At 39.8% G+C, this 27,203-nt stretch overlaps 1 protein-coding gene across 3 annotated transcripts in view; it reads right to left on the reverse strand.

Moving 5' to 3' along the window:
• TANGO6 (transport and golgi organization 6 homolog (Drosophila)) overlaps nt 1-27,203 on the reverse strand; it is a 151,093-nt gene that overhangs the window by 73,150 nt on the left and 50,740 nt on the right. For 2 of the 3 annotated variants that reach the window (XM_012730422.1, XM_004690436.2), the window contains 2 exons: nt 23,049-23,561; nt 21,237-21,294 (listed from right to left, as the gene is read on the reverse strand). In XM_012730422.1, the coding sequence (XP_012585876.1) occupies nt 21,237-21,294; nt 23,049-23,561 (571 nt within the window). The remainder of the gene's footprint in view (nt 1-21,236; nt 21,295-23,048; nt 23,562-27,203) is intronic. The other variant, XM_012730423.1, reaches the window with a different exon arrangement.

A 27,203-nucleotide genomic window follows, 5' to 3' on the forward strand; every position in this document is an offset into this window, starting at 1 on the left:
TCTCTCTTTATTTGGAGAGACTACATACCAGGATGTTGGGGCCAAGGACGCAGACTGATCCCAGCTTTGTATGTGCTAAAGGGCACTTCCAGCACTGATACTCTGAGACTGCGGGTTGCAGACTCTGGAAGCTGGGACTAGATGATTCTGCCGCAAAGAAGGGGATGCGCATGGCGAAGACTGGATTAAATGCCCTGTCGGGGCCCCTTCTCAGGGTCTGCACTGTGCCTGCGCATGTAGCTGCTTGGAGGCACAGCAGAACGTCTCTCTTTGCTGCATTTCTCCACTCCAGTACAATTTCTCTTGGTAGCACTTCAATGATGAAAGCAATTTCCACAAGAAAACTGCATCTTTGAATGGAATCAAAAGGCCAGAGATAGCAATCTTGTTATAAATTTCAGGAATTAAGAAAATCAAGATGCTGAAGAAATTTATAATTATCTTTTATCTGAGTTACTGTTCTCCTGTTTGAACTGACAAGCTTGCTGGCAAAGCCTACACACCATGCTCTCTGTTAGCGGTTGTGATTCCATTCTCTATACAGCAGACGTTTACCACACCTGCTGGGGCTGCACCTGTCTGCCCACCCGCTTTCCTGCCCTCCCTACCTCCATCTTCCCATTGTTCTGGGAAGTCTCTGCATGTGGTCCTGAGCGTTGTCTGCCTTTATGTTTATGCCTCCACTTATACATGCAGAAGCCCTGCTCTTCACAGCGTTTAAGGCTGCGGCTGGGATGGAAGTAAGCAGTTTCCCTGTTGCCAACTGTGACACTACAGTTGTAGTTAGCGCTATCATGTAAAATGATGGTCAAGTTTGTGGTGGCTCCAAGGTGGAGAAAGAAACATTCAAGCATTGTAAAAAGGGTGGAAGAAATGGCTGAAGAAAATCAATGGTAAAAAGAAAAGAAAAAGAATTATAAGTTTTGTTGATCTGCCATTCGTTTTACAAAACTAGGTAAATTCTGGAAGGCAACTTCACACCACAAGAGGCCCATGGTATAAGAAAAGAATAAATAAATTGTTCCCTAAGGGGGCAGGGAGGAAGAAAACAGCTTTCAAGTACTGCAAGAACCAAAGGAAAAATGAATTGGCAGTTGATGGTTGCAATTCTGACAGAGGGCATGTTACTGATCTATGACAAGATCTGGTACATGTATAGGTCTGTAGTTATTAAAACTATCTTTTTATCACAAGTTATTAAAACTATCTTTTTATCACAAGTGCCCAACTCAGATACTTGCTGGATGTTTCCTTTTAGAAATAACTTCAGCTGTGCCTAGCTTTTCTGAAACATAGCTATTATTAAGGCCCCTGTGCCTTGTTTTTGTCTATTTCCCCCTCACTACTCTGTATTAAAAAAACAGTTATTTACATCCCTCAACATATTCTGCCAGATAAGTTAAAACCAAAGGCACTCTTGGTTTTTTCTCTGAAGCAGACAGACAACACTGGTTCCATGGTTGCTACTCTTGTAACAGGGCAGGGAGAGGGGTAACCCTAAGTCCCCAAATCTGCCTGCTTTAAATAGGCTCTGCCATCCACCACATCAAGACAAAACATATAAGATCTTTAAAGGAAAGGAACTGTAATAGAATCAGTGTGCAATACAGAAAAAAAAGAATATAGTTTCTGAATCAAACACCCAAAGCTACCCATCCCCTCATGGGTAAAAGTCCACCTAAAAGGGACTGGCCCAAAGCAAGGCCTGAAAGCCCACCACAAGTCTAAAGCACCTTCTGGCCAGGACCCATAGAAAAGGGTTAGAAATAGCCAGACAGGTCTGGGAGGAAAAGAGCAAAATCAAAATCAAGATAAACACTGCCATGGTCACCTCCCCATGGGTCTCTCACCCACGTCTGTTCCACCCAGTCCAGGACCAAGAAACAAGAGCCGCTTCCTCACCTGTGTCTGCCCCATGCGCCTCCCTCAGGCCTCCCTCTGGCTCTCCATCCTGCTTCCTTCTCCTCAGTCTCCTCCAGATTCTTCTCCTCCCTGCTCAGATCTACCCTCCTTTTGGGTGGGACAGGAAACCTGGAACCTCCCCTTTTCCTGGGACCACCCTGTTACTCTCTCTCTGCTAACCACATCCAGTGTCCCTTCAGGAGACACCCCTCCCACTCTCAGCCTCTGTGGCACTAACTACCTACGCTCTCTGTCTTTGTGTGTAAACTCGAATCCCAGGCTGGCCTGTGGAGCCACTCCAGCCACCCCATCTTCACCACAATGACTGGCTCAGACCCAGGCAAGGACATTCAATCCTAGGGCTACTGGGAAAGATAAGCTTTATGCCACCCCGCCCCCAACCTCCCACTGAAGCGATTAACCTGGAATTGCCAGTGACCACCAGTTGGAGAAAGCCCACCTTAAACAAGGCAATCCAGAGACTGGTCAAGTCAGTGAGGGAAGTTATATGTGTTGAGCTTCTGGATCAACTCTACTTCTACCACTAGAATTGATGGTGCATTTGCCTTCTTCATATTAGAAAAACAAACTCAGATAGCTTTTTTTTTTTTTTACTTTTTCTGTAATGGCCAAACTCTGAATTCCATCAGGGAGCTCTAAATTCTCCCAATCTCACATTAAAGGGTTGCCAACAGCAAAGCACAGCTTCCTTGCTTCCCACAGTCCCACGTTTGCAATTGTTTATCTTCCTGCTGGCTGCTCCACAGATTGCTGCCAAGTGGCCTTCTGACTGTGAATTTTCCTTCTAAGATGCCATTGCCTCCTGAGCGTTTATAAATCCCTGGTGAACAGGAGCAGTTCCTCCCTTACTCCTACACCATCAGGGAGGAGACTCAGATAGGAGGCTAAGGCTATGTCTCAAAGAAAGGGATGAGACGTTGTGTGGCATTTTCTGTTACTTATTTGGAAAGTTTTCCCACCTTTGACAACTGAGGAAGCATAGCCATAACCTCCACACGACCCTTGGCCTCTCACACTTGATCATTGCTTTGTAATTTGAAAATGGGGTAATTTCCGGGCCGGGCCAGGCCAGGCCAGGCTTCCAGGAAATGTGACACAGCAAATGACACATCAGTCCCTTTGGCAGGGGAACCAAAGGAGTGTGTGGAAGATACCTGTTTCCACTCTGACCACAGGCTAATGACTTTGCATTTCAAGATGTGGAATAACAGAAGATTGAAAGAAGGGAAAACTGAACCGAAACAAGCAAGAGTTCATCGAATTCTGACCTGCATTTTGGATGCAAAACACAAGATTAGAGGCAAATCAATGTCACTGAGAAAATACTTATTTAGGGCAAGTTTTGTTGATCTGCCATTCATTTTACAAAACTGGATAAATTCTGGAGGACAACTTCCTATCAGCAGGTGCACGTGCTTTACTCTTCCTTCACCAAAACTCCAGTTCCACAGCCTTCTCATATGACCCCCTCCACTGCTCTTCTGGGGCTACCTGGAGTCTAGAGTTATTTTCATTGTATTTTGCCTATTTGTTTTGTTTGGTTATTTATATTTCACAAACAACTGCAACCATCTAGTAACTGTCTTCCACCTCCTGACTTATTTCATTTGGCATCATCACCTCAAGATACATCCATATTGTTCTAAAAGGCTCCACTTCATCTTTTTGAATGCCTACACGTGTCTACCACAATTTCTTTATCCAGTTGTCTGTCAATGGCATTTAGGCTGATTTGGTGTCTTAGCGATTGTAAATTGTGCTGCTATCGACATAGGAGGGCATACATGTTGAAAAAAATAGTCTTAAAAGTACAGTACAATAACAAAAGTACAGTACAATAAACAGAGACAACCAACTCTGTCAAACAACTGGTCTCTTCTCTCCCCAGGACCTTCAGTACAAAGCTAGAAATGTATTTTGATCAAAACTGGTTCACTTTAAGATGCTCCCTCATGCTGTTCAGTGACTGTATGTCTTTAGCAGTGAAAGCTGGGTTCGTCTCCCTTCACTCAGTGTTCTGGCGTTGTGGGAAAGACAGTTTAGCTGTAGATGTGTGTGCTGATTGGTCCCATACCAGGAACTGGCATTAAAACTAAACTGCCTCATTAACCCCAGGCAGGTAGCATCCTCCAAAGATCCAGAAACCAGCGAGCCCCTCAAACCTTTCAATCATCTCTGCAAAATCACAAAATCCTATGTTTTGGGTGATTCCATTTATATGAAATGTTTTGAACGTATATCTACAGGGAAAAAGTAGATTTAGCAGTTACCTAGGACTGTGAGAGGTGGGAAAACTGAAGAGGGTCTGCTAATAGATATGGAGCCTCTTTCTGAAAAGATAAAAACATTCTGAAATTGATTTTGGTGATGGTTACACACACTGTGAATATACTGAAAACCAGTGAATTGTATACTTTAAAAGGGTGATCGTTATGGTATGTGAATTATATTTCAAAAAGTTACTAAGAAAACTACTGGGAAATATTTCATATCTACCCTTTTAGGTTTTTAGATTAGAAGGTAAAGGCAGAGCATCATCAAGCACATCTTAAATGTAAAGGGAAAGTCACTGCCAAGAGCAAAGTATCAATGAACAGCCTTTTGAGCCAACCTGTTCTGACAATGAGACGAGAAGGGACATAGGTGCACATGAGTGTGTGTGTCCATGCTAAATCTTCACACAAAGAATGGGCAGATTATGTTTTAAAAAGTTTTTAATCAAGAGTAGTATGTTTAAGCATTTTATTTGAAAATGGGAGGCAATAACAACTAGAAGAAATTTCTTAGAGGGGTGGGGACGATGGTGATCTCTGGTGACTGGGATTGTGTGGGGTAAGAAACAGGACAGCCTTTAGAATCTATACAAACTCTGGTCAAAGGAATTCATAGAAATCAGTAGATTTTTAAAACTACAAAGAAGATAAAATGTATATTAATCTATGGAGGGAGCTCTGTTATATAACAGTGATAATCAAAAGAAAAGGTCATGGGTAAAAATTTTCCTTCTGATTTATAGCAAAATCATCAACAATCTGTGCCTGTCCTCTCTTGCAGCACTAAGACACTGAGGTAAGAAAGGTAGGAGCTGAAGAAAAGGAAAATTCTACCCTTTAGCAGGGAACTTCAGTTGCTACTTTTGAGACCTCTCATTATGATGGAAACTAACAATAATTTCAGCTCCAGGTATCCAGGAAGTTGCACAAACTAGGGAAGTTGGTTATTAAATCAAGGAAGTATGAGAATTCCACTGAATAGCTGGGCTGTCTTTGTAATTAAAGTCAATGAGAGCGTCTAGCATGCCCATTTGATGATGTTTCTCAAAAGCTTCTAAATTGTGTTAAGTGTGTACAAGCCCCAACAAATTTATAAAGACTCAAGATGAGTGAATGTTACTCAGGCCTGAGGAAAAAATAGGGTTAGACTAGTAAATTGTGACAGTTGACAACTGAAGATTTTTAAGAACCATACCTAGTATCTGTCTCTTTAAATCAAGATCTAAATGACATACTCTAACAGTAAAATAATGCTAATCAATTAGCTAAAATTGCTTTCTGATTCCCATTTTGGAGGGGAAAAAGTAAAGATGAGTGAATCATCTATATTCACTGACAGTTAACAATATTTGATGGAAGTGATTTGGATCAGGAAATAGTACTAATAAGTAAAAAGCTAGTAGTTAATATAGTACAAAATTCCAATATTTATGGAGGGTAGTTGCTGCAGACAGAAGATGAAGTTCTCTGCCACTAATGAAGAGTATCTAAATGAATTTGCACCAGGGGGAGATTGCTGTCCACTCTCCCAGCCCAAGCTTTAATTAAAGAACAAAGGAACAAGAAAATAGCATGCAATTATGTTTTTGCTCATACAGATTAATAACTTTTTTGCTCATACAGATTAATAAGTTACTGCTGAAAACAAATTTTCCTGATTAGCGGGGAACAAGCACAAGAGCCAGTATGTCCTCAGAGAACAGGAGTTAATTCTGGGAAGAAGTTCTATTTGTAGCTAACAGCCTGGAACTCCATAGGCAGAGTAAACAGGTATTTTCAAAAAAAACCAGCTCCCTTTAGAGCAGCGGGCCCCCAACAGGTAGTTGTTGGGCTAGGCAAGGTCCTAGACACCTCACATGCATTCATCCACTTAAAGATCCCACAATCCTTTGAAGTAGGTACTAGGTTAGGATTAGTCCTAATCTTATTAGGAGAGAAGTTGAGGAACAATGGGGTGAAAAATGTGGCCCAAGACCACAGAAGAACCAGGAGGCAGAGTGGAGTTGTAAAACCTGCACTATGCTCTACTACAGCCACCTGGCCACAGCACTAGGGATGAGAACTAACAAAGCAGTATTAGCTTTGTACGTCCTAACCCCAAAATATATTCTATTACAAGTATATGACTTGGAACACAGCTTCCCCCTAAAAAAATTGACTGTTGGACTGCAAGGTTGGAGGAAGGAGATGCACTTTGCACACTGTGTCTCAGACAAACTGGCAGGATCCTCCCTGGTCTGATGGGGCTTCAGAGGGACAGTTGGTGTCTTTATTTAGCATGTAGTAACGTTAATGAAATTCACAAATGATTCTCACTTGAGATGTTGTTGACATTAGTGATGACAGAGGAGTCATATAAAAGGAAAGCAGAAACTTGGATTTTAATGAGTTCCAGTTTTTAACCAGTGATTCTCAAACATCTCCACCTACAATAGCTTTCTGGGTAACGTAAGCCCCCTACTACCCTCTCCAAATTCAGTAAAACTCAAAACAGCAGCAAAAAGTTTGGAGCCTTTTTTATAAGGGCGGCATCTTGCAAACACCTCTGCGTGACAGAAGAGTCGGAATAAGAGCACGAGCTGAGAGGAACATCCTCAAGAGTGCCACAGTGATCAAGGTTTTGTGGTATGTGCAAAAATAAAACAAGGTGGCCCTAGTACTGAGTGAAGACGTAAGTGAGGAAGGAAGGAAAAGAAAATAGCAATTACAGCTGCTTTGAAAGTGATCACAGTCCTGTGTATTCAGATAAACTTATTTTCATCTCTGGATGGGTGAGAAAGAAGCAATATGTCATTTATTTAATTCTCTTTCAGCAGTTTTCAAAGAGTGAAAGAGCACATTAATAGTCTCTTTGTCCTAACAACAGAAACATTCGCTAGTAAAATGAAAAGAGGGGCTTTGGATTTCCCAAAACAAACAAACAAACAAACACAGTAAATGGCTCTCTTCCCCTGAGACTAGGTAAGTAATACCCTTTCCATGTCCTCAGGTCTCCGGGTGGGTGGCCGCATGGGAGGAGAACCACTGAACTTCTGATTCATTTTTTTCTAAGTTTTCTGCTTGTTCACCTCAAGCCTGTGCAAAGAGAAACTGCAAAGTCAGCAAAATTGACATATATGTCAGGTTCTCACTGGTTTTGAGTAAGTCAAGGCTGCTCAGGGGAGTTGTCGCCTGGCCTGAAGCTCTAGCAAGACAGGGCTGATTTTTTTTTTTTTTTTCATGTTATCTGGTATCTTGAAGTTAGAAGACCTGCTCTAGACTTTGGACACCAAGCTGTGATATAGGCAAGACATCAATTCTTCTGAAATCTCCTTTTTCCCCTAAGTTCATCCTAACAGATGTTTGGTGAGCTGAGTAGGCAAGTCTCTGTGATATGTGCTCCAGGCCAGAAGTGACTTAAGGAAAAGTGGTGGTTGCAAAATCAACAACCATGACGTATGGGCATTTAACTGTAGTTTCATGTGGAAACCAGTCAGAGTTATAAATTTCTTCTAAAAAGCTCCTTGTCTCTCATAAACACATATACAAATGTGAATACTCTGCCTACAATTTGAGGGAGAGACCAGAACCTCCTGGGGGTCCACACAGCCCTCAGGTTAAAATCCTTGTGCTAAGTAGGACGCCTAGAAATGGACAGGAAAATTTTGCTTCCACAATCAAAAGACCTGAAATGAAAAATTTTCCTGATGACATAAGGAGTACTTGGTCCTGTAAGAGATTCAAATGCTAAAGAAAAGTATATAGAAGAAACAAAATATAAATGACCCCTGGGAGGCACGGGAGGACTGAGGAGTGAAGCTATGGGATATCTCTTTTAAAATATTCTAAAATTGATTGTGGTGATCTATCAGATTATTTACAGATTGTGTAAATAATGTAAAGGCTATTATATTATAACAAATCATATGGCATGTAAATAATATCTCAATAAAACCTTCTAAATAAAACCACCTGAAATCTGAAATCAACAAAAGCACTTCAATGCTCTCTCATTCATACACTATTTTTTGAGTAGATGTGCACACAGTTTTTACTGTGGACACCTTTGTTTTATTTTGATAGTTTTCTTTTTAATAGCAAATTGAAGGTAGATAAAATGAGATGGCTTGGCTTTCACACTTGATAATTCTACACAGTCCACTGATAACCCTGAAAACACTGATAGTAATATTACTTGGGGAGGTAGAAGTAGAAAGGATTTCTTTTAAATTTTACTTCAGTTAAAAAGAAGGGAAAAAGGGTCAATTAAAAAAAAATCCAAATCAGTTATATAAGATTATATAGACATAACCTGCAACTATTGCATAAAATCATGAAGTCTGGAAACTATTTTTAGAATCAAGGCACTAGAAAGAAATCTTCTATGCATGCACGAATTTACAGGGTGCCTACTATGCACCACGTATTGTCACTAAGATAAAAGAGTAACAGCACAGCGCCTGTCTAGAGAAAGAGACAATTAGACAAAGCTTACAAGACAGTGTGGTTAGGACTGCATGTCTGGGTAATGAGTCCACAGGGAGAAAGGAACAAAACTGGTGTTGTACAGGGGGACTCATGGAGGGGACAAGTGAGCTGTGTCTGCAAAAAGCAGGAGTTTCCTCAACTGAGGGCTGCCCGGGACCAAGTGCATAGGAATAATTATTCCATTATTCAATGTCACAGGTTGTTTTAGACAGACTACTAGAGGCACCTACTGCCCATTTATAATCATAGAGAGTGTAGGGGGGTTATACTGAGAAATAGCTGATTCTAAGAATAGAAACACTCCAAAGCTATATTCCAATTAATGTTCAATCCCAATTAAACATGTTCCAATTAATTTTCCTACCAAGAATGCTTAAGTATGCCTCTGACCAGTACTGAACCTTACCCCATTAAAAAAATGTTTTTTCATTTGAAATAGCACAAAAAAATTGGGTTTTGTTGCTATTTTAATGTTCCTTTGCTTTTTAGCAAAGGTGGCTGTTTTCTCAAAATTTTACTACTTATTTGAACTCCTCCATAATAAATTGCCTACTTACGCTTACTCTCCATTTATCTGTGTACTTTTCATATTAATCTTTATGAGCTCTTTGTGTAGTAACTGTTTGCTTGCTTATCCTTTTCAAAAAACAAGTTTATTGAGATAAAATTGGCATACAATAAAATTTAATTTTTTGTATATTTACATAAATGTATGATCATTTCATTAGCTCCAGGCCATTTATACCACTCCTAAAAGAAATCTACTAAATTAGCAATCACTTTCTCTGCCCAAACTCTGTAATTCTGTCTCTGTAGATTGACACTAAAATCTTTTTTCTTTAATTATAATTTGTACTTTTTAAAATTTTTAATTTATTTTTGCATAGATGAACTGACATGTAGGCGAGATGTGGGAAGGCTGAGAGGATTTACCAGACATAGAGTGGAAAACAGAACAGGAGAATTTTGTGAAATACTCCGCTAAGGGGAACAGTGGGCAAGACAGGAGAGGTCTGCTGAGCCATAGATGGGACTGAACTCAGGCTTCCTAAATGACAGCACTGAGACTTAACCCGTAGGCCACCAGGGAGGCATACTTTGCACTTTTATTTTGATTATGTTGTTTTTGACATAAATGAGTTTTAAACTTTTAAGAGATCAAATCTATTCATATCTTGACTTTTCCATTTGGAGGTTAAATATTATCTCAGAGTTCTGCACTCTGCATATTCTTTCTTGTTACTTTTTTGATATAAGAATTCTCTCCTCAGCTGTGTCTACTACAAAAAAAACACCCAAGGTGGTTTTGTTTTATTGTACTCTTCTATTTTTAGACATTCTATATACCTTTCTTTTTCAAATCTGCTAGATGAGTTTTGGTTGTTTACCATCCAAGAAGATATTTTCAGTTTGTCTTAATAATTATCTGAATATAGTAAGCCTTCTTAATTCATAATTTTATGCAACAATTAAACTCAAATTTATGGAACATGTTTCCTTGTGCTTAGTTTTTTTGGAACCATGTAGTAGTTATACATAAATAAATGTACAGTAATTATCAAAGGGATGGGGGAATGAGGAGTTATTATTTAATGTTTGCAGAGAATGTTATGGTGATAAAAATTTTTAGAAGTAGACTGCAGTGACACAACATTATAAATAGAATCACTGAGTTTTACATTTAAAAATGGTTAAAATAGCATATTGCAACAAAATATTTTAAATTATTAAACACATTTAAAACAGAAGTAAAAACATTTTAAATTATTATGGGGTTTCATTGTAGTCTTAGGGAAGGTGCCTTCTTCCACAGGAGAAATGCTTTAGTTTCTGCAAGACTCTACAGACACAAACCGTATAGAAATACTTAAAGCTCTAATTCCCTGCCTAAAATTTTCTAAATTCCTGCAGAAAGGAAGGGCATTCAGTAATTTCAAAATGCTTTCTTTCATTATCCTTTCTGCTCCAATTAGTGCCTGTTGAATGTCCCTTCCAGTCCCTGGAGTTGAAATAAAGGACAATATTTTTACTTCTGACTCACCCAAAGGCATATTCCTAAACCTAACCTTGGAGGCCTTCTATTGGAACCCCACCTCAAGTTGGTTTGGGCTTTCATTTCCACAATTTGCCCTTCAAGGCCATAAACCTCAAAGCTTAGTATCAGCAAGGCCCTCAGAGCAACGCAGGCTCTCATGGTTGATCTACCTCTTAGGCTTCTGGCTTCCTCTTTAAGATGATGGTTTGGTAGCTCTCTACTTTCTCTTTAGCTCATTAATGCTTTCTAAATGTTCTAAATGTTACCCTGCATAATAGCTGTTTTCAGCTAACCTATCACATCATTACTGCAAATGGAAGACAGAACTGTATTCTCTTCTAGATTTTGTCTAGTTGAATTTAAGAATTATTGTTTTCATTCACCTTACAAATATGGCACAGGTTGAAGTTTCTTTGTTATAATAAGTTAGCATATCAATTTTATGTTAAGAGAGCCCTCCCTGGTGGTGCAGCGGGTTAAAGCACAGCATTAAGAAGCTAAAGGCACTTTAGCATGAGTTCGATCCCCACCCCAGAGGTGACCCACATAGTGCAGCAGACCTCTCCAGACCTGCCCGCGCTCCCCTCAGCAGTGTACTTCGTCAGTCAGCCTGTTCTGCTCCCCACTCTGTCTCTGGTGAATCCTCTCACTGCCCCTGCACCTCTGGCCTGTATCCCAGTTCTGTATGCATAAATAAATAAATTAAAAAAATTTTTTCTGTTAAGAAATTCTGTCATCCTAAACAAGTACCTTCACTCCTGGGCCTTTCTTTACATTGCTATCTCACTGAGCTTGAAGTTATTTGCCCATCTTCATGTGCAATTTTTGACCCACTGACCTACTGATCTTCTCAGCAACCTGATAAGAGCTTACATGTAACAGCTTTTTAATACATGCTGCTGAGACATCAGACATCAATATGCTACAAGAGAACTGCTGTTGAGAGCAGAGCGGGGTGGCTCTACCCACAGTTATTTTCTCTGGGTCCTTGATATGAACAACATCTGGATAGACACATCTGGGTAAAATTTTGCTGCTAATTTAACTATTTGGTTACTGCACTGCAAGATAATAAATAGTGAATGCTGTTCGATTTTATCTAATTAGTATTCCCTGACTTAATAGTTTTGTAAACTGAATCACTTTATGAACTAAATATAGAAAAGTTATTATTATGGTCTGGTTTCTAAGCAACCATTTCATTAAGAAAAGCTTCACTTAGGAGAAACATGTTTGTCAGTCAGCTTTGTACTCTCATCATATAATTTCACAACAGAGAAGCCACGGTGGCCCTACCTGAGTAGTGACTACTTGTGAAAAGGGTGGGGGAGGGGGGCCTAGACAGAGGGAGCCATCTGTTTCATCTTCCACAGCCCTGAGTCTTGTGACAATAATTCAGTTTTCCTAAACGCCACATAATGAAAAACAGTGTCTTCTGGAGTATAAAAGCAATAGATGTTAATACTAGAATATGGGGAAAATATAAGCAAAAAGACACAAAGGAGAAAGTAAAATTCACTAGAGTTTTTGAAACCTCATGTTAGATCTCAGTGTATTCCACTGATAGTAAATATATATAATATTTTTTTAGGGGCCTCCCTGGTGGCAGAGGAGTTAAAGGCGGCACTATTAAGCTATTAGCAGCCACTGCATGAGTTTAATCCCTGGCCAGAGACCTAACTTACATAGCACAGCAGATCTCTCCTGTCTCATCCCCTCCTCCCCTCTGCAGTGTGTTTCAGTAGAGCTGCCTGTTCTGCTCCCCAATCTGTCTCTGGAAAGTCGTCTTATCCTCCCCCTCCCACCCCCACACCTCTGGTCTACACCCCAGTTCTTGTATGCTTAAATAAAAATAACTCTTTAAAAATATAACAATAGGCCCTCCCTGGTGGCGCAGCGGGTTAAAGCACAGCCCTGAGAATCTAAAGCCACTTCTGCATGAGTTTGATTCCCGCTTGCCCCGGAGCTGACCCACATGGTGCGGCAGACCTCTCCTGACCCGCCCGCTGCTCCCCTCAGCAGTGTACTTCGTCTATCTGCCTGTTCTGTTCCCCACTCTGTCTCTGGTGAAGCCTCTCGCCGCCCCTGAGCCTCTGGCCTGTACCCCAGTTCTGTACAAATAAATAAATAAATCTTGAAAAAAAAAAAAAGTGAGTTGTCAAAACTGTATTGATAGTGGTTTAAGAATACTTTCCCACCCCTGCCCAAGATCCCGTGTGACCAAATGGGGGAATCAATGCTTTAATTAGTTAAAAATGTTGAAGTCATGATTCAGCAGCAAAAGGAACTATGTCAGGGTTAATAAAAAACATAATTGGGCTTATTAAGTGTGTGAACTGCTTCAAGGACCATCTTAATAACATCTGGCAAGATTAGGAATTTTAATTTGTATTTGAAATGAAGAGTGATGGAGGTGGCTTGCTCCTCTGAGTGTGGGAGAGAAAAGCCAGGCTCCCCCTTCTAGCTGTTGCCTTAAAGTAGATCCAGTGAAAGGGATTGGTCCTATTACAGAGGAAAGGAATATAGCGCTTAGGACACTTCTAAAGAGGAACTTGCTGTTTTACTTACCACTTCTCTCACTACTTTATTCTCCTTAACTTGCCTTCAAATTCCAACTTTACTAAAGAAAGAGAGGCTCCAGGGCATATTTTAAATAGCTGTTCTGCAGGGAAGGAACTTACATCTTAATAGCTTGTAAAGTAGATGTTTAAGCAGCTGACTCTATCCCAAAGTATCTTACAACTGCTTTTTGGGTGGTGAATCCTGCCATTGTGACAGCTACCTTACATGAATAGGAGGTGAAGGATTTGAAATGAGCCCTGGGAACCGAGAAATTAAGAAGTATTTAACTGCATAGCTGAAGATTCACTGTTGCCATGGCTTAATTTCACTTTCTGCAGGAGCAGAGATCATGGAGAGCTGAGAAAGGTGAGAAAAAGGAAAAGAGAGAGGAGAAAAGCACAGTTACAAGAACACCTTGGCTCCGGGATTCATTCCAGACTTCCTCTTTAACTAGTTGCCCTCTTACTGATAATTTTTGAGCTTCAGTTGCTTTGTCTGAAGAGGGGGAAAATAAAAACATTGATTCTCCTAAGGTTGTGATAAGGGGAAAATGAAATAATGTAGGTTACATCTGATGTGTGGCTGGTGCGCAATAAATCGTGTGAAATGAGAGGGAAGGACTGTAATAAGTGTGATATTTCCAATTCCAGGAAGCCCATCAGCACACTACCAGAGAGCTGGCAACAACAAGCCTTCAAGGCTTCCTAGAAGCCCACTCAGAACGTAACAGGGTGGTTTGCATGAACCCGGACAACTCGCTGCGTACTTTTGGTGAAGAGCTCAGATGCCTTGTCCTGGCATGCCAAGCGCTTCTGCATTCCAGCCCAGGCTACTCCTGCCTTCACGCCCACTTTGCTCCTAACAACTTGAACTGTTTCCCGCCCTCTACACTTGCCTGCATCTTCCTACTTTTGCTTTGGTTCAGCCTCAATCCACTCACTTCATCTGCACATGTTTAAATTCTGCCCATCCATTCCTCGTACTCCTAAGAGCTCCATGAAAAACCATGGTTCTGAAGTTTTAAAGGTTATTTTTTAAAGTGCACAATTTAGTCACTTTTAGTACATTTACGAAGTTTTGTTTACTGATCTGTACCAATTCCAAAACATTTTCATTACTCCCAAAAGAAACCTCCTAGCCATGATCATCACACTTCATTCATCCCCACCCTTATTCTCTAACAACCCCTAATCTACTTTCTGTATCTATTTGTACCTTGGGAACAAAACAGTGCAGGCACAGGCTTAATTACTGTTCCCTGTGACAAGGGTACCATTTTCAGAGTCAAAGTCTTAAAATTTGAACCCTGGGGCCCTCCCTGGTGGCGCAGCAGGTTTAAAGCACAGCACTAAGAAGCTAAAGCCACTTCCACATGAGTTCAATTCCCGCCTGCCCCGGAGGTGACCACATGGCACCGCAGACCTCTCCTGACCCGCCCACTACTCCCCTCAGCAGTGCACTTCATCAAGTAGGCCTGTTCTGCTCCCCACTCCATCTCTGCTGAATCCTCTTACCCCTACACTTCTGGCCTATACCCCAGTTCTTGTATGCATAAATAAATAAATCTTTAAAAAATACCAAAAGTATAAGCATAAAAGAAAATATTGATAAACTGGGCTTCATCAGTAGTACAAAGTTTTGTGCTTCAAGTGATACCAATTATCACTTGAAGAACCCACAGAATGGCAAGAACCCACAGAATGGCAAGCCACATCTATATAGAACCCACAGAATGGCAAGCCACATCTATATAGGTCATAATATTTCATGAAGGACACAGGGAGCTCTTACAACTTAATAAAAAAAGACAAAATTGGGTCCTTCCTGGTGGCACAGCAGGTTAAAGCACAGCTAAGAAGCTAAAGCCATTTCAGCATGTGTTCCATCCCCACCCAGAGGTGACCTACATGGCACGGCAGACCTCTCCTGACCCACCCACTGCTCCCCTCAGCAGTGTACTTCGTCAGTCGGCCTGTTCTGCTCCCCACTCTGTCTCTGGTGAATCCTCTCACCGCCCCTGCACCTCTGGCCTTTACCCTAGTTCTGTATGCATAAATAAATAAACCTTTTTAAAAAAAAGACAAATAATCTAGTATAAAAATGGGCAAATAATCCAAATAGACATTTCTCCAAAGAAGATATAGAAATGGACAATAAGTTCATGAAAAGAGACTCAACACCATCATTTATTAGAAAAATGCAATCAAACTCACAAGATACCATTTCATTCCCACTAAAATGCCTATTATCAAAAAAATAGACAAGAACACGTTGGCAAGCTGTAAAGAAATCAGAACCCTCAGGCTAATAGGATAAAAAAATAGATCAGCCACTTATAAGAAATGAAAACACATGTCCACACAAAAAATTGCACATGAATGTTCACAACAGCATTATGCATCACAGCTGAAAAGTAAAAACAATCCAAATGAGTGGATAAACAAAAGTAATCACTGATGTGGTAGAATATTATTCAGCCATGAAAAGGAATGAAGTATCAATCCACACTACATGATTGTACCTCAAAAACATTATGCTAAATGAAAGGAACCAGACACAAAAGAACACTCATTGTATGATTCTATTTTTATGAAATGCCCAGAGAAGGCAAATCCATAGAGACAAAAAATAGATTCATGGTTCCCAGGGGCTAAGGGAAGTGGGGAATAGGAAATGATGATAATAAATATAGGATTTCTTTCTGAACTGATGAAAAGTTCTAAAATTAGATAGTGGTGAAGGTTGCATAATTCCCTAGATATACTAAAAATATTGAATCATACATTTTAAACAGTGAATTTTAGGTTTATAAATTATATCTCAGAAATTTAAAAAATGAGGATAATATCTTCTTCCTAGAATTGCTTCAAGAATTTACATGAGAGACATTTATAAATACTCATATAATTAAGAGGTACAGAAACCAGGTTAGTACATAAAAAGAATTCTTCCCATTTCAAGGACATAAATGGGAATGATAAACTTCATAGGACTGCAATCTAAATTTCAATGCCAGATCCAATTTAGATGGTCCTTCAAGGGATAGAATTATTTTCAGTTAATGATTGCCCAACTTACTTTACTTGAGGTAGAAATCTGAGCAGGAGACAAGGAGTTCAGGCTCTGACAAGCTAAGACTTGAAATCCTGTGCAGTTTGAAGTTGTAAAAACAATTTTACCCTGTATCTACTTTCCCCCTCCAGGGTCTTTTGCTTTCCCGCCCCTTGGCTCTTTCACCAGAAATGAAGAAAGGAAGAGGGTGGAAGAGGTGTCGTGATTTGTATGGGCACGTCGCGATGTCTACATTCTCCTCACTACAAGGCAAGGGTGTACTTTCACCTCCATGCCTGGCTCAGAGCCTAGAGTTACTCCGTCATTTTTTTCAATGCGTTTGGAAGTTTTATCCAAAGATCCTTTTGACAATGATGGGGATCACCTGGACCCCTCAAATGCATCTGTCTCTGGTGTTGCTTTCAAAATATCCTTTAAATAATTAAGTGACCAAGAGGATACAAGAGCAGATCCATGATAAATAACCTGGTATGATAAATAACCTGGCTATACTATCTTATTTGAAAAGTATTGACTTATCACATTAATTTTTGAACATCTATATCAGTAATGTGAACAATGCCCAAAACTATGGGACTCACGGACGTGTTTTAATGGCAGTTTTGAGTAAGGACTTCCATTGTTTTTACCTTTTATACCACACCATTCACATTTTTTCAAATAATGAGAATGCATTAATCTATATAATGATAATGATGCAAAACAATCAATGAAAAAAGAATATATATAAAGAGTCTAAAAAGAAACTAAATCTTCCACTATAAACTCTAGATTATAGACAGAACTCAATGATTTAAGGCCTCCCTGGTGGTGCTTGGGGCAAGCTCTCACCAGTGTGGCCTGAGTTCGATCCCCAGTCAAGAGATGACCCACATGGCACAGCAGACCTCTCCTGTCTCACCCACTGCTCCCCTCAGCAGTATATTTCAGGTGATCTGCCTGTTCTGCTCCCTTCTCTGTCCCTGGTGACTCCTCTCACTTCTGCACTGCTGACCTACACCCCCGTTCTTCTATTCATAAATAAAAATTAAAAAAAAAACTCAGTGATTTGATATATAATTTTCTGCCTAAAGAAGCTACTACTGAGTATCTACTTACCTGAGAATAGGTGCTATGAGAACTAAGTCAATTATTACTTCTCAGTAAGACCAAAAGGAGATACGGTCTTTCATAAAATTAAAATTAAACTCATAGAGAATTTAGTTCTCAGACTGTTGTGATGGACAGATAATGCATATATCAGAAATTCCAGTATCAGGAATCAACAAGTAAATATTAAATGAGTGAGTTTATTTCACTCCTTTGTGCTATCCCTGGCCTGCAGACAAAGTTGGGGAGAAATTACAAAAGGAAGGCAAAGTATCACTAAATTAAGCAAAAGGTATGTTGTAATTTTTCATAGAGCCATTTAGGCAGCAAAGGAAAAGAAAATTTAAACACAAAGACAGCCAGGTGCACCTTGAACACAGGACATTTACAAGTGGGTTGGGTCGTCTCACTGAGAGTCCAGAGAGGTTTGGCTCCAGGGAGGCTTTCAGCGTGGGCAAAAGACACTGGCAAAGCAGGTGGGAAAATTCACCCCTTTCCCTTCTTAGTGGGAAATTCACCTAAGGCCTTCGCCTTTAAGTGTATGTTACAGACACCAAAAACATCAATTAATTCAAACTTGTCCATCTTGGGGAGCTGAGAACAGAAACTACACCTCTATCATCACCAAATTAGCTACTGACTGATTAGCATGCCAATTAAAATTACTAAAAACAAACACAAAACCAACAGTTGAGATTTTTATAGCAGACCCTAGAGGCTAATGAGCTCAGTGGGTTAATCGGCTAGAAAGCTTATTCTAAACAGCAACGTTACCACATTAGAGTGACACACTGCTGCTCCTTGAAAACCATGTCCTTAAAAATATATATCATTGAGAAACATCTGCTTGATGGTATTACAGTTTCTTGGGGAAATACCAGGTTATTTTCTTTTCTTGCGACTTATGAATCACAGGCATGTTAAGTTCTTGAACCTCTGATTTCCATACACCTCATCCATGTCTTGAGGCTTCCGAGGGCTCTCCAGACCCCACAGTGGTGTCTGGGGGTACCCCCACTCAGCCGCAGGTAATTACTTCCTCTCACAAACCCTCTACACTTTAAGCTTCTGCTCCTACCCACTTGTCCTTTGTACCTCTTCGAGTGATCATTAGTTCTCCTTGAAGAATTTTCTTTTTGCTTTTTAACCTAGTAATAATGCAAATGTACTGTGTATAGTAATATTTACTGAATAAAGAATGAATCCCAAGACTCAGGCGTTCATCATGGTATATACTTTTCCTTCTGCACTCTCAAGATCCATCCACGAGGTCTGTATAGAGCTCACCTCGCCTTTTTGCAGATGAATAGAACACATTAGTGAGAAGGACTGCATTGCTGGCATTAATTCTGCACCCCTTTTCCTGCGTCTAAGCCTCTGACATGCTCTGTCACTTGGCCTCCTGTCCCACTAAAGGGACTGGATCTATTTCCCTAACCCGTTCTATCTGGATTGGGTCACATGACTTGCTTCACCCAAAAGAATGGGCAGAGTGATATTCATGGAAGTCAGTCACTTAGATCTGAAAAGACCTCTCGAGTTTATTCTTGCTCTCTTACATTTCACCCATCTCCACAAGAACATGCCCTGCTAAGGCACTGGTCCAGGGATGATTAGAAACAGGTATAACAGAGTCTGTGGGCCTGCAGGAAGGGGCAGAGCTTCCCAGCCAAGCCCAGCCTAGATCAGCTGAACCCTAACTGGTCAGAGATGAGTGATAATAAATGACTAGTGGTAAGATACTGAGTGTTGGGGTAGTTTACTATGTAGCAATAGCTAATGGCTGCAATGGGCCTACTAAAGCTTTAGATGTGAGAAATTAACACAGATCACCACGTGTTATTACCTAGCAATCCAACAGAAGTAGTAGTGATAAGATGGTGGTGATAACATTAAAGTGATAAGAGCTAACACGTCTTTAAACACTCACATGTGCCAAGCACTTACTTTCAAGGTCTTGACTCATTTAATATCAGTATTAGGCACCCTTTTATAAATAGAACAGTTTTAGAAACAAAATGATTTAGAGATAGCATAGAGCTTTTAAATACGGCATACCTAGTTGCCCTTCATAATGTTTTACATTAGCATGTTGCATTCATCACAATTAATGAGCCAATACTGACATTTTATTATTAACTAAAGTCTACAATTTACTCAGGTTCTCTTTTTTCCCTAAATCTTTTTATTTTTTAAAAGATTTATTTATTTATGCATATAGAACTGGGGTACAGGCCAGAGGTGCAGGGGCAGTGAGAGGATTCACTAGAGACAAAGTGGGGAGCAGAGCAGGCAGGTCCACTAAAATACACTGCTTAAGGGAAGAAGTAGGCAGGTCAGGGGAGGTCTGCTGTGCCATGTGGGTCAGCTCCCTGGGCAGGGAACAAACTTGTGCTGAAGTGGCTGTGGCTAGTTTTACAGTGCTGCGTTCTAACCCATTGCGCCACCAGGGAGGGCCCCGTAAGTCCTTTTTAATTTCCAGGATCCCATCTACCACATTGCATATCATCATCCTATCTCTTTGGCTCCTTCTCCACCCTTCAATTATACACATACACATAGGTAACATTTTTATTAGGATATATTCACATACCATAAAATTCACTCTTGTAAAGTATGTAATTCAGTAGCTCCTACTTGCAGATTAGTCTGTTTTAGAAGGTTTTCATCATGTTAAAGGAGAAACTCTGTACCCTGTAGCCGAAACCCTTCCCCACCTCTAGGCAACTACTCATCCACATTCTGTCTCTGTAAATTGACTTATTCTGGACATACCATATGAAGAAACCATATACTCTGTGACCTTTGTACTGGCTTCTTTCACCGGTGCTTTTAAGGTTCACCCTGCTGTAGCATGTTTTAGTACGTCATTACTTTTTATGGATGTTGTATGCATATACCACATTTTGTTTACCCATTCTTCAAGAGTCAGGTATTTGTGCTGCTCCCATCTCTGGGCTTTTAGGAACAAAGCTACTCTGAACTTTTATGTGCAAGTTTATTTGGGGACACCCATTTTCATTTCTCTTCCTTATATAACAAGGAATAAAATTGCTGGGTCAAGGGGTAACTGCTTTATCTTTTCAAGGAACTGCCAAACTCCTTTCCAAAGGAGCCGTATCATTTTACATTCCTATTTAGCCCCCTTTTTACAGATAAGGACTTGAAGCCCAGAGGGATTAAGTAATTTGCCAAAGTTCACATAGCTGAGAAGTGGGGAACTGAGCAGCATACCCAGCCAATCCACTCCAGGGCCCACGATCTCGAAGCCTATACTGCCCAGTGACATTCTGACTCTCACCATGTGTACATCTCACCCTCGTGCAAGGGGCCTAACTCTCTCCACCCCTTTTCTTGAGGTCCCACTCCAGTTTTGGACCCCATGAATTAGTGGAAATGTGGAGAAAACATCAAATCACAGACGGGAAATAAAAGTATTGCAAAAAAGTGTTTGATGAAGAAACATTAAATACCCTAGTTTTTTTAGTTTAATGAGAGGGCAGAGGTGTCTCTGATAGTAATCAAGCATATAGAAGGCTGATGCAATGCAAACTCACATATGAGTCATTCCTTACTTACTTGATTGAGAGGAAATGAGGTTTACTCTATAGGATGATAAGTAAATATAAAGACCTCATCATTATGAGACACAAACTCTATACAGAAATTTGGGAAACAGTCCACAATAATTGTTTCCATGGCTTATATTGAGGCCTAGTCAGGAGGCAGGAAGATGGACATAATGACCATATATCTATGACATGATATAATCTTTGGCACACAGAACCACAGTTCCTTAGCTGGAACTAACTTACCCTGAATTGCAGACAGATATACAAAGCTGTCTTCATGCTCCAAGTTCTCCAAGAATATCTACAACCACAAAATACAGCAGTGATATGAGTCACAAAGAACAAGCAATATTTAAAAGACCCTTCTGGGAAACTAAAAAAAAAATGTGTTTTTTTTGTTGTTGTTCATTTTGGCTAGTCATTGGTCAGACTTTAGATCTCACGGGGGTAAAAACCATATGTAGGTTTGACCCCATTTTCGTAAGAGTTTTAAAAGGACTGTCCTGAGGTTTAGATATTTCTTACGTAGTCTAAGTATATACTAAAAGTAGGCATGGAGAATCAGAACCTGGAGGAACAATCCTCCATGCATATTCCACTACAGCCTCTCATGGACGACACTGTCTCGCATGACAGGACAGACTCCAGGTTGTGACACCTGAGGATGGTTTTGGGTTGGTTATGTGCAATTGATTGTAATATGATCCTTTTCTCTTGTACTCAGAAAGAATTTGAAAGTCCAAGTGAGAGATACAGTGGGTCTTGTCATGAATCTCTCTACTGTTGATTTATTTCTGAATAAACTTTATTACTTGTTAGAATAATTGACTGCTTTTGTTTGAGGTTAACAAAGGGAGGGAGGGCCTCCCTGGTGATGCAAAGGGTTAAGTCTCAGCATTATGAAACTATCCGAAGCCACTGCAGCACAGTTTGTCCCTGGCCAGAGAGCTGACCCACATGGCGTAGTACGACTCTCCTGTCACACTTACTGCTCCCCTCAGCAGTGTACTTCGTCCATCTGCCTGTTCTGCTCCCCACTCTGTCTCTGGTGAATCCTCTCACTCCCCACACCTCTGGCCTGCATCCCAGTTATCAGAAGCAAAAATAAATAAATCTTAAAAAAAAAAAGGGAGGAAAACTGGCTCAATAACAGTAATTATTATTATATACAATTATTATATTATTATATTAAACTTACTGGTTTTAATACTTTAGTGACTAAAAATATGTATTTTCAATCAGAATTACAATTCTTAGTCTAATGGTCAAAGCACATGGAAGAGACAATAGTAATAGCAATAGCAAGTAGTCTCCTACATCTCGTATGTTTATCACTATAATTAGTGCTTTATATGAATTGTTTTATTTTAAATCTTTCAACATAAAGTGGCTCCTATTATCCTCACTATACAACAGTAGATATTGAGGTGCAGAAAATGTAAAGGGCCTTGTCCAGGACTCTGGTTTGGGATTTGATCCGTAATCTCGTGATCACTTGGATCTTACTTCCTAACCCACAGTGACATCAGGACCATCTCCACAAAGGGAAAAGAGCCCCAGGGAGCATATACTTTCTCTCAAACGCATGTACAACATAAAGAACAGCTTCCACACTGTGATGGCAGGACAAGAGGAGAAGAGACCCAGTTCTGTCCGGCATCCCTTGAGGAAGAATACAAAACAGAGCATCTATCTGGATTGGGTCACAGTGTTGAAAGTGGATCTGTTTATATCACAAGAGGATGTTTTCACTTCTGGCAATTTGTTCATGCTAATGCATCTCCTGTTCCTTGTCAAATGTGATAAGCTGGTGAAGGCCATGTCCAGATCTACTTCCTTCAGATTTCAACTCTCTTCCTTTCCTGCCTGCCTATGCCATTTCTTCCTGTAGCTGGTACTCCGTTCCATTGAGTATTCTAATGAGCTTATCTAAGACTTTCCTAACTTGGTGTCTTGTCTCCTCAGAACACTGACCATTTTCCTGAGGGTGATCCAGACCCCAGGAAAGCTGCACCCCTGCCTACATGCACATGTTCTGTAGTGTGCTCCACTCACCTGGAGAAGTTTCTCTTGCATCTCAAGGGCTGTTGCTTCTCTCTGCTCTATCCAGCGGGAAAGAGTTCGCAAAGCGGCAGCCCGGGTAGGAATTTGGGGATCATAAGCTGCTAAAAGAACTGCCTGGAGCTCCTCTGTGGTTGTGCTCCCAGGCTTCTGGTTGGTGGGAGGCCTGGCTTCATTGGCTTCCTGAGGAATGAGTGTGGCGTTAGACTTCAGGCCAGCCTGGCTGCATTTCTCATGGCTTTGCCGTTGTTCAAGGTGGTGAGAAAACTGGTCAGTGTCTCTCTCATAACTGCTTTGTTGCTGTTCTATTTTGCTTTCTGGATCCTTTTTATTCAGGGTACTTTGGGCAGCCACACTGACAGCCTCGCTGGAAAAGGCCCCGTGGGTAGAGATGGTGATGCGGAGATCAGCAGCAAGTTCTTGGATGACAGGGTCAGGATACATGTCGGAGACTTTTCCTAACAGAGGCAGCAGCCGCTTCAGAACAGCAAAATCACTCGACTTCAGCTACAAAATGAAATGGAGAGTGCCACAGTCAAACAAACACCGCAGAGGCTATAAGGAATCATATTCTTTTTTAAAATGTTTATATCATTGTTCACTTTTGTACAATGTTTGATTTCTCCTCTCAGGTGTTGTCCCCATAAAATTAACACCACCAAGACACCCGTGAACTGTCACCAGACTTGTGCTCGTCCCTCCCATTTTGACCCTTCTCCCTCTTCTTCCCCTGCTGAATGTTTCTGATTTATAGTTTGCCTGCTAGTTTTTTCTTTTTCTTTCTTTTTTTTTTCTGACCCCTTGTATGGTTTCTCTATGGTCCTCCTATAAGTGAAACCATCCAATAGTTTTCTTTTAAGGAAACATATTCTGAATAAAATGGATGGAGAGCAAATATTACTAGTGGGGGTAATCAGCATATAGACTGAGTCATCACTCAATAACAACTGTTGAATAATTACAGCCAATATTTATTGAGTATTTACCACATACAGGTACTTTGATAAAAATACATATATAGATCAGTGATGCATATTATTGCTCTTAATTTTTACAACCTAGTGGACAAAATATGGTATCTTAAGCTTTTATTGTTTTAGGCAAAGAAAGAGCAATATTAATTATCCTTTCATATTTATTAGCTGTCTGCATTTCTTTCACTGTGATCTGCCTATTTATCTTGATAGCTACTGTTACTGGTATACAGTAAAATTCTTTTCTAAATTATTGTATTTTGAGTTTTATTGTATCTTTTTATTGGATTACTTATTCTTTTGACATAAGCAAATGAACTAATACTAATACTAATATATGTCAGGTACTTCGTGCCTGACATATAATAAGTGCAACACAAATGTTTGAAAAATAAACAAAAACAAAACAGATACATATTCCTAACATCTCATTACTATATTTACCTACATTTTAATCAGGTGGAAAATTAGTGAACAGAACAGTTAACTAACAAATCCAAGGTCACAAAGATGATGCCAAGACAGTAAAATGTGAGCTCAAAAAATCTCACTCTGGAGTTCACAGTCCTAGTCCAAATCTGACATGGTCTCACTTGGTTGAATGAAACTGTTAATAACATGCTCTAAAGTGGTTGATCAGCAAACAGGGGATCGCATAGGTATGGAAAGGATTAGAATGAATCACTGGCAAAAAGAAATTTCTTAGAAAGTTGGAGTAAAAATTACATTAGGTTTTATTCTCTCGGGAAGTTTTGTTCTCATAATGCCTTATGAGAGGCAGGTGTGCAATCAGGGAAGAAACAAGAATAGTGATAACACTTTTCATTTGAAAAGATTAGGGAAATTATTATGAGTCTGCATGAGGTCCTGATAATCTGAAAGCCTTGTGGCCTTAAATCCTTTCTTGAACAAGGCATGTTTTGTTTGTTTTTTTTTAAACTTTATTTTTATTTTCATACATTGTTGTTCATTTTTGTACCTTATTTGATTTCTCCCCTAAGGTGCAGTCTCCATAATTCCACACACACGCACGCGTGCACACACATACACACACACATCATCCGTGACTGTCACTGTCACCATAGCCCCTTGTTCTCTTCCCTCCTCGTTTTAACCCCTCCCTTCCCCCCATCAAGGCAGGATTTTTACTTATCCATCCAACCAATCAATTAACCCACTAACTTTCATAGAATCTATATTATCGATACAAATTTTATACTATATGTGCAAAAAGATGTTATTGTTCACTCTCCCAAGTAAATGAAAACTGAGGTCAATTTCAGGCTTGTGCGGTGAAATTTCACTAGACACTTATCCAGACTTCTAGGTTCAAACAATTAAACAATTAATGTGAAACTCATATAAAGTAGAATTTATAGCTCTATAATATGAAGCCTATTATTCATATAAAGCAACTGATCATTCTGATATTACTACAGCTTAAGGTAAGAGGACAATATAAAAGCAAAGATGTGCATTATTTTAAAAAAACAAAGGTAAATTTTTTCCTGTGGACTACGTAGAACTGGAAGAGATTTTAGAATAATTTTGTTAAATGATTATTATGCCAAACTTCATTCAGCATCTCTGCAATATCATGTACCTTTGTTTTGTCTTTAAGCATTTAAAATGGTAACTTACATTATAACAATCTTTTCAACTTCTATTATACATAACAATTTTCTTAAAGATTTATTTATTTATGTATATAAGAACTGGGGTGTAGGCTAGAGATGTGGGGGTGGAGGGTGGCAATGACAGGATTCTCTAGAGACAGAGTGGGGAGCAGAACAGGCAGATGTACTGAAATATGTTGCTGAGGTGAGCAGTGAGCAAAACAGGAGAGGTCTGCTGCACCTTGTGGGTCAGCTCCCTGGCCAGGGATTGAACTCATGTTGCAGTGGCTGTAATAGAGCTGCGTCTTTAACCCCTGCACCATCAGGGAGACCTGCATATAACAATTTCTTCTTAAAACAAGACAAACAGATCAATAGGATAGAGTACAGAGAACAGAAATAGATTCACATAAATATAGTAACTTATTTATAACTAAAAAGAGAGGTAATACAATAGAAAAAAGACAGACTTTCAACAAATAGTGCTGAAATAAGAGGACATTCACATGCAAAAAGACATGATCTTAAACAGTCACGAACACTAACTCAAAATGGATCATAGAAGAAAGGATCAAAGACTCAATGTAAAATTCAAAACTATAAAATTCCTAGAAGATAACAGACAAGAAAAATCTAGATGACCTTGGGTAGGGTGATGACTTTTTTGGACACAATACCAAAGAAAAGATATCCATGAAATTTATCAATAAGCTGAATTTCATTAAAATTAAAAACTTCTGCTTTGTAATGAAAAAGCAAAAGACAAGCCACAGAATAAGAAAATATTTTCAAGAGACATATCTGATAAAGGACAGTTGTCCAAAATATACAAAAAAAACTCTTAAAACTCAACAATAAGAAAATAAACAACTTGATTTAAAAATAGGCAAAAGATCTAAACAGGTACCTCACCAAAGAAAATATACAGATATACACAGTATGTAAAGACATTCTCAATGACATCTGGTGAGGGAACTGCAAATTAAAACTGTGAAATACAACTACACATTTACTATGACGACTAACATCTAAAACACTGATACCACCAAATGCTGGTAAAAATGTGGAGCAACAGGAACTCTCATTCAGTGCTGGATGGAATGCAAAGTGTACACCCATTTGCATTACATTTTGGCAATTTGCTACAAAACTAAACATATTCTTACTGTATGATTCAACAATTGCACTCCTTGGTATTTACCCAAATCAGTCCAAACAAGAGCCTACTCATAGGTGCTGAAAGCAGCTTTATTCGTAGTTACCCAAACTTAGAAGGAACCAGTAAGTTCTTCAATAGGTGAATGAAGAAACAAATTACGGTACATTCAGATAATGGAATGTTATTCATTGCTAAAAAGAAAGTGTTAGGGCCTCCCTGGTGGTACAAGGGTAAGTCTCAGCACTATCAAGCTATCAGCAGCCACTGCAACACAGTTGGATCCCCAGCCAGGGAGCTGCCTCACATGGCGCAGCAGACCTCTCCTGTCTTGCCTGCTGCTCCCCTCAGCAGTGTACTTTGTCAATCTGCCTGTTCTGCTCCCCACTCTGTCTCTGGTGAA

The sequence above is a fragment of the Condylura cristata genome, unplaced genomic scaffold (genome assembly GCF_000260355.1).
Source record: "Condylura cristata isolate star-nosed mole 26May11 unplaced genomic scaffold, ConCri1.0 scaffold00028, whole genome shotgun sequence".
In the NCBI taxonomy this organism is placed as follows: Eukaryota; Metazoa; Chordata; class Mammalia; order Eulipotyphla; family Talpidae; genus Condylura; species Condylura cristata.